The 7,890-nt window shown below is 55.9% G+C and overlaps 1 protein-coding gene across 2 annotated transcripts; it reads left to right on the top strand.

The window, feature by feature from the left end:
- Positions 1–2,403: 2,403 nt before the first annotated feature.
- Positions 2,404–7,108, top strand: HMGB3 (high mobility group box 3). Of its 2 annotated transcripts, none has more exons than XM_062184129.1 (5): positions 2,404–2,482; positions 4,580–4,734; positions 4,961–5,100; positions 5,462–5,636; positions 6,096–7,107. In XM_062184129.1, the coding sequence occupies exons 2-5, from the start codon at positions 4,585–4,587 to the stop codon at positions 6,231–6,233; spliced, it is 603 nt and encodes a 200-aa protein (XP_062040113.1). In that variant the 5' UTR covers positions 2,404–2,482; positions 4,580–4,584; the 3' UTR covers positions 6,234–7,107. The 2 variants fall into 2 exon arrangements, with proteins under 2 accessions (XP_062040113.1, XP_062040114.1); XM_062184130.1 differs by lacking the exon at positions 2,404–2,482 and adding an exon at positions 2,549–2,664 and having other exon boundaries at positions 6,096–7,108.
- Positions 7,109–7,890: the final 782 nt, after the last annotated feature.

The raw sequence follows: 7,890 nt of genomic DNA, 5'->3' as shown, positions 1-7,890 counted from the left end.
TTGGCCACAAGGGCTGGAGCTGCAACAATTTGAAGTCAGCAGCCAGGAGCCTCTTCCAGGTCTCCCACGTGGGTGCAGGGGCCCAAGGACCTGGGCCATCTTCTACTGATTTCCCAGACCATAGCAGAGAGCTGGATGGGAAGCGGAGCAGCCAGGGCTCAATGTCGGCGCTGCAGGCTGTGGCTTTAACCCACTATGCCACAGCACCAGCCCCGATATGGAGACTTAAGGTGGGGTGTGTACGTGTGTTGGTTTATTTGGGGGGGCTGGAGCAGGGAACCATGGCAACCATTCCAGGTCTCTGACCCTCAGCTATGTCATAGTCACATTCCATGAGGTGGTGATAACGACCAGAGGCTGAAGCATCAGGCCCAGCGCTCCAGCCTTCATTTGGAAATGCCACATGGGACGAAGAGCTCACCTTTCATCATTCGAAGTATGTGGGCAGCAGCAGGGGGCCAGTGGGCAGGGCTGAAGCAGCTGGGTGGGGAAGCCTGGCCCTTTGGGGCTGTGAGGTCTCTAATGGTTCAGCATTGCTCTGGTTTGTCTGGCTTGGCCTGGGGGTGGTGCTGCCTTGGGTGTGTCCCCATGTGTTGGTGAGTTCACATGGACTTCTTTGAGCCTTGCCATCCAGCCAGGGGCGCGCCAGATGTCTCTGGTGGGCTGTGCTGCTGACTATTCCATCAAGTGCGGCCTCCCAGCACGTTGGGCAGTGGCTGCACGAGAGGGAGGCCCTGTGTGGCCTGAGACCCCAGCTTGACTCTCTGGAGTAGGAGGGCCCAACAACCTTGAGAGGCTGGACTGCTGTGGCAGACGTAAGGTACTGGTCCGACCACAGGTGAGCACCCTGCTCCCCTCTGGGCTGGGCAGAGCCAGTGAGCAGTCTGGGCGACTGAGGCTCAGCTCGTTGTGTGAGGACTTGAGACTGCCTGATATCTCTGAAGGGGAAGGGGTTGGAATGGGTGGAGGATGGTGACCTCGGGGTGACGAGATGGCTAAGCCAAGAAGGGAGGTGGTAGGCTCCCGGTCAGTGGGTGAGTTGGCAAGAGCATGGTGTAGGAGCTGGGGAGGTAGGTGGAAAACTGTCTTCTGGCGGATCTCATTTCTGAATGGAAGAATCATAAAGAGTTGGCTCTCTTGGCGTTGCAAAGGGAGCGTCTATGAAGGAAAAAGCCTCACCCTGTGTTTTCTTTGCATTATTTTCTGCAAATTTCAACCCTTACATATCCTTGTTCTCCCATCCTTTTCAGGAACCTTGTAGGGCCTCCAAGAAGCAAGGGCTGTCAGCTATGTTTCCAACTAGGTCAATGCATCGTCAACATTGACTTGGCCATTTGTTCCCTGTGTACGCCTATCTGTTACGCCCTGTGGGGCATTTAGCATCCCTGACCATCTCTTCTTTTTATTAATTTGTAGAAATGCTTGCAAGTCATCTGGGGAAGGAGAGTCCCTACTAACAGCGTTAGAAAGGTGACACGGCTCTCCCTACACTTTGAAAGCTCTCCCTACCCTTTGAAAACGATTACCTGATTCTCTCCAAAGAAGTGGTTTGTCAAGGTCAAACCACTAGCCAGTGGTAAGGTCAAGACCAAGTCACAGCGCATTCATTCACTCATTCATTCATTCCAAGCACTTTTATTCTTGGCTAGGGGGTGTGTCAGGGGAGCAGACACAAGGAGAGCCCGAACTGAGTCAGTGAGGAGGGAAGCCCTGCCCACAAACCTACAATTTCCCTGTTCTTGCTAGCCTTGCTTATGCTCTTCTGCACCCTCCATTCCCGCAACTGCAGGCGCAAATAGGGCCGTTCTAGCAGCCCGCGGGGGCAGAGTGTAGCTGAGCTGAATCCGCAGGAACGGAACCATGTCCCGAGGTGTCGGCGGGAAAGCAGCTGCCCTGCACCGGGTATCCAGGAGCGAGCTGCAGCCAGGCCCCTACCGCGGCTTCGCCGCTGACCCGGGTACAGGGGAAGAACCGTCGGCTTTTGGTAGTCGGCCTGGGGGAGGTCTCCCAGGATCAGGGAGTTGACTAGGGGCCAGAGGCCGGGGCTGGGTGCGCTCAGGCCGCGGCGCGGAGGGAGCAGAGGGCAGCACCAGCGGCTACGACCTGGCCGTATCACGCCACAGGCCAAGGCCCCTGGGAATCGCCGGGCCACCTCGCCAAAGTCTAGATCCCAGCTCGGTTCCGGGAGGGAGGTGCGCGGGGCGGGCAAGTGAGAATATTATTATTCGTCAGTCTCGCCTCCGCGGCCGGGGCCGGCGGGTTGTTCTGTTTGAATGAATGATCCCAGAGGCCTCGCCCAATGGGCGCCCGCACCTGCTTAATATGCATGAGGCCTGCAGCCAATGGCCAGGCGAGGAGGTTGTTTTAAACGGCGGAGCCCGCTGGCCAATCAGGCGGCTCTCGTGGAGGCAGCTAGCGCGAGGCTGGGGAGCGCTGAGCCGCGCGTCGTGCCCTGCGCTGCCCAGACTAGCGAACAATACAGGTACGTTTCGCAGCGCCCGCGCCTGCCGCTGCCGCCGCCGCAGCGCCCGCACAACTTTGCAGCCCACACTGCCGTGAGCACGCCCCGCCGCCGCCGCCGCTTTCTGCCTCTGGCCCTGGCGCCCTTCCCGCCCCCTTCGCCTTCCCTGTTGCTACGTGTCGGGGGAGAAAGAAATATTTCAGGTGTTTCAACTTTTTACATGGTTTTTCCGAAGCTCCGGCTTTCGGGGCTCGGCGGTGGCCCCCAGGGCGGGCGGCCGAGGGGCCAAGGAGGCCCTCAGCCCAGCTGTTGGGGCGGCTGCGGAGGGGCGGCTTGGGGCTTCGCGCTGCTAGCTCGGGCGGCGTGCGGGCGGCGGCGGCACCTGGCAAGGGGGCCGGGTCCGCCCTGGCCCGGGACGGAGTCCGCGAGAGCGGGCGGTCGGTGCCCGCCCGGGGCTGCGGTGCGGCAAAACTTCGCTCTCGGGCTCGGTTAGCTCCGCGCGGGCCCGCGGGCTGCGCTGCTGGCTCTGCATTAACATGGCCGTCGTGGAGCGCCCGGCGGCCGGTGGGGGGGGGGCGCGGGCTGGCCGCCCCCCGCTCGTGTCCCGCCCGCCGGGCGCCACCGCGGCCGCCGCCGCTAACATGGCTGGCGCGGTGCGGGGCTCCGGCGAAGGGAGGAGAGGCGGGAGGCACGGGCGGCCGAAGCTCGCGGCCGGCGCTGGTCCCCGCCCCCGCCCCCGCAGCCCCGGGCGGGCGGTGTGGAGGGCCGGGGGCGCCGCCGCGGGCTCCGGAGCCGCCGAGCGTCATGGCTGCACTGGCGCCTTTGTTATCCCGAGGAGTGCGCCCCGCGCCGGGGGGCGGGGAGCTCCGGCCCGCGGCCCCCGCGCCCCCGGGCGGCCCGGGCGGGGCGAGGCGGGTGGGGGCCGGCGGGCGAGTGGCGGCGGCGGCGGCAGGGCCCGGGCCGCTTTGTTCGCCGCCGCGGCCGTCGCCGCCTGCGCCGGCCGCGCGCGGATCAGCCATTTTAGCGAGCGGAGCTCGGAGGCGCGGCGGGCGCCGCCGCCACTGCCGCCGGCCCGGCCCCACGACCCCCCCGGCGCACGGCCCCCGCTGCCGCCCTCGGCCCCGCGCGCCCCCCGGGGGTGGCAGCGGCGGATTTCAGGGGCACTTTCTTTCATCAGGAGGCTTTGGACAAAATGGAAGGTGAATTATAGGTGTCCAGATGACCCGGCACGGGGGCCGAGTCAGGCTGGCGGCTGCCGACCAGGTTCCCGCGTGCCCGTGCCCTCCCCGTCCGGGCTGCCGGTGCGGAGCTCTAATGCAGCTCAGCAGGCGGTCGCTGCCTAGAGAATGCTCCAGTTTTACACGATGACCTTGGGTGTGAGAAAAGGAAAAGATGGCGGGAAGCTGGGGGGTGGGACAGGGACGCTGGCATGCCACAGCTGCGTTTTTATTCGGAAACTTTGTGGAGAAAGTACCCCAGGCTGGACCTGCATTCTGTCGGAGGGCCGAGCAAGACTAGCCCTTTGGCTAACCCCTCCCCCTTTAGGTAGTGACAAAGTGACGGATTTGAAGTAAGAGTGCGCGGGGTTCGTGCTTGATTCCAGGACACCCTCGCTGTACAAGCTACTTCTTAAGCCAAAAGGCGGCAACAATAGTGGTATTTCAAGTGCCCCCTATTTCCAGTTAAGCTGTTTGGAGCCTGTTGAGCGGCCGTGACAACGTGTTTATTTTTTTTTTTTTTCAACATGGAGTTAATTTGTAAGCAGCCAGGGTTAAGTCATTGATTACAAATGTGCCCTCCTTCTGCCCTTCTGCCTTTGAGGCTGTAGTAGTTCTGTGATGTACCACAGGGGCACCCCGCTTGGCTTGGCTCCATTTGGAGAACTTGATCACGCTGCACAAGTAACTTGCAAACCAGCGCCGCTTCATGCTGGTCACAAGCTAAGTGACAAGCGACAGCCTGATTTCCTTCCCACTCCCCGCTTTCTGTCTGGCAGTGGTATCAGCTGTTGGCAGGAAGGGGGCTTCCTTGCAGCAAAGTGAACTCGAATTCCGCTGTGCCTTTTGGGCGCTCTTGTAGTTCAGTTCCTCATAGTGTTCTTCTCTTTGTCTTTCACAGTCAGGATGGCTAAAGGTGACCCCAAGAAGCCCAAGGGCAAGATGTCTGCTTACGCCTTCTTTGTGCAGACTTGCAGAGAGGAACACAAGAAGAAAAACCCAGAGGTCCCTGTCAACTTCGCAGAATTTTCCAAGAAGTGCTCTGAGAGGTGGAAGGTATTTCTCTTTGTATCCTCAGACTAGTTTTAGTTGGAGTTGACGTTTTGGGACTACTTACCTTCAAAGTCACCCCAACAGGGCCGGTTTCTTCCTCTCTCTGGAAGCTTCTCAGGTAGTCCTCATCCCCTTTCGCGAGTTGAGCAGTTGCCACTGGAAAGACAGGCTAGCTGAACACATGGGTGCACAATGCATTGAGGGATTCAACAGGTACTGTTCTTTGCAGACAATGTCTGGGAAAGAAAAGTCTAAATTTGATGAAATGGCGAAGGCGGATAAAGTACGTTATGATCGGGAAATGAAGGATTATGGACCAGCTAAGGGCGGCAAGAAGAAAAAGGACCCCAATGCCCCTAAAAGACCACCGTAAGTGCCTGTCTGTTAGAAGATTTTTAAGAGATGTTTGGCTTTAAAAATACCGAGATAACTCCTGCAAGAAGTTCTGTACTTTGAGCTTTTGTGCCAGCTTTGTCTCTAGTTAAGACTGAGGTGTTTGTGGGTTGTGTGTGTGTAACTGCTAGGCTGAGAAAGCACCATATAGTCCAGAAGCATCCGGAACCTAGCATTTTACAATTTTGTAGCACTGTCTATGGTAGCATAAAGTCTTCACTTTCCAGACAAGCCCTAGTGCCTTAGGGAGTCTGTGGAGTCAAGAACGTGGGGTTTCTGGTTAAGAACTCCCACTTCTGTAGGTTCTCATCTCATTTATGTAATTCTTCCTCCCAAGGTCTGGATTCTTCCTCTTCTGTTCAGAATTCCGCCCCAAGATCAAATCCACAAACCCTGGAATCTCTATTGGCGATGTGGCCAAAAAGCTGGGGGAAATGTGGAATAACCTAAGCGACAGTGAAAAGCAGCCGTACATCACCAAGGCGGCAAAGCTCAAGGAGAAGTACGAAAAGGTAGGGTGGACTAGCATGTGCCCTCGGCCTGAGCCAGCCCAGCCTGGTAACCTGGGTGGGGAGCAGTGCAGGACCCTGGTTCGGGTGGCGGTGTGTGGCTGGCTGGCTGGCCTGAGTACCTAGCATAGCATAACCTTGTGCATGTGCAGGTCAGCCCCTGAGCCTAGCTGTTGGGCTTTCTGACAGATTTTTGTCCTGGGGACAACTTCAGGCAGGCTTGACAACTTAAAGCTGACAGCAGGATCTGATAGTGCTAGATAAGGCTGTTGGCATGTTGTAAAGGCCACTTGACCATCCATTAACTTTGAGATATGAATGAGCGGGAACTACTACTTGAACTGCACTAGCAGCTGCCCCCACCTCCATCTATCCCCCTTCCTGTGCTGAGTGGGCTGAGGACTGCGTGCGGCGGGCAGGCGGGCTTGTCCACTCATGTGGAAGGTGTCCCTGTTCTTCCAGGATGTTGCCGACTATAAATCTAAAGGAAAGTTCGATGGTGCAAAGGGTCCTGCGAAAGTTGCCCGGAAAAAGGTGGAAGAGGAAGACGAAGAGGACGAGGAGGAAGAGGAGGAGGAGGAGGAGGAGGAAGATGAATAAAAAACTGTTGTTCTGTCTCCTTGTGAATACCTTAGAGTAGGGGAGCGCCGGGACTGGCACGCCTCTCATTGGAGACGTGTCTATTGCCCTCATTAGGTTTAATTAACGAGAATTTGATCTGATCATATTGTAGTTTCTCAAAGTGCTCTAGAAATTGTCAGTGGTTTACATGACGTGGCCATGGGTGTCTGGAGCACCCTGAAACTGTATCAAAGTTGTACATATTTCCAAACATTTTTAAAAGGAAAAGGCACTCGCGTGTTCTCCTCACTCTGTGCACTTTGCTGTTGGTGTGACAAGGCATTTCAAGATGTTTCCGGCATTTTCATTTACTTTGTAAGGTGGTGTTAACTCTCTGGTTGTGGGCTAGAGCTCCTGAGTTACCGACTGTACATATCTATAGTTTGTAAAAAGAGCAAAACAACTGAGACAAACTCCCGATGCTCCTTGCATGGCACTGAGGCTGTGGGGCAGGTGCCTGTGTGGGGCCGAAGCTCAGGGCGTGCACTGCGAGGCTGGACCCGTTGACACTGCAGTGGGCATCCATTTCGCTTCAGGTTGTCTTGTTTTTGTATATAGTGACATAGCATTCTGCTGCCATTCGTAGCTGTGGAAAAAAAGGGGGGTCAGCTGGCATGAGAAGGGTTGGGTTTTGTTGTTTTGTTTTGTTTTTGTTTTTTTAGTTAAGTGCAGTAGTTTTTCAACTGTTTGTTTTTTTTTAAACAAACTGTAGAACTCTTCAGTGTCAGCAAAGCGAAGAGCCACCGCCATCGATGGAAGTTCAAGAACCTTCTGTACTTAAAAGACTTTGCAATGTTCTGTTATTTTTTTTGTATGTTTAGAATGCTCAAATGTTTTTGAAGTTAAATAAACAAACAGTATTACATTTTTAAAACTGTTCTCTATGACAACAGTCGGCATGTGTGACTCAGAGCAGTGTTCCCAGTGAAACAGCCCTCTGCATTGTGTTTGGAGATGAGCCTCCCGCTCAGGGTGGCCAGCTTGCTCAGGACTGCCCCAGAGGGTCTCCTGCAGCCACCGAATGGTTGTCATTGGCTGGCATGAAGATGAAGTCGAAGCCCTTGAGTGTAAGAGCTAAGGTAGGACAATGTAAACGTTTAGCAGCCCCTCAAAGGTACAGGAAGGTGGCTTCGCATGGGGGCTGCTACTCTAGGTTTGCTTCTGTCTCCCACTCCCATGCCCTAATTCATGGGACCAAATGTACGGCTCAGCACCTAAAATGTGTTAGAAATTCAGGCCTTGTTTTTCCTCGCGCGTCTTCTGCTCCAGTGCGTGTAGTGGGATGAATAGACACTGTGCTCATCGTTTCAGGAGGTTCTTTGCTGTCTCGTGGACCACTGCGAGGGAGTGTAGGGTAGGGGACAATATTCATGTTTTGCTTCTACCTCACTAAGACACCCCAAAGAACATTCTAGGCTCCATGCTGGGTCCCCTGAGCTGTATAGCAGGCTGATGGGATCCACCATTTCCAGGCACTACGTGTTGACAGTGGTTCAGTGTTCTTAACCTGGAAGAAGCGTCCTTTGTATTTTGTTGGATACATGAGTGGATAGTGTAACATTGAGTCCAGGTTAGGATGCTGTGATGGCTACAGTGGCAAATGGGGATAATACCATTTGGAAGGCTGCTGTGTGGA

This window comes from Lepus europaeus, chromosome X (assembly GCF_033115175.1).
Source record: "Lepus europaeus isolate LE1 chromosome X, mLepTim1.pri, whole genome shotgun sequence".
Lineage (NCBI taxonomy): Eukaryota > Metazoa > Chordata > Mammalia > Lagomorpha > Leporidae > Lepus > Lepus europaeus.
The sequence above is the reverse complement of the archived record's forward strand: the minus strand, read 5'-3'. Positions and strand labels throughout refer to the sequence as shown.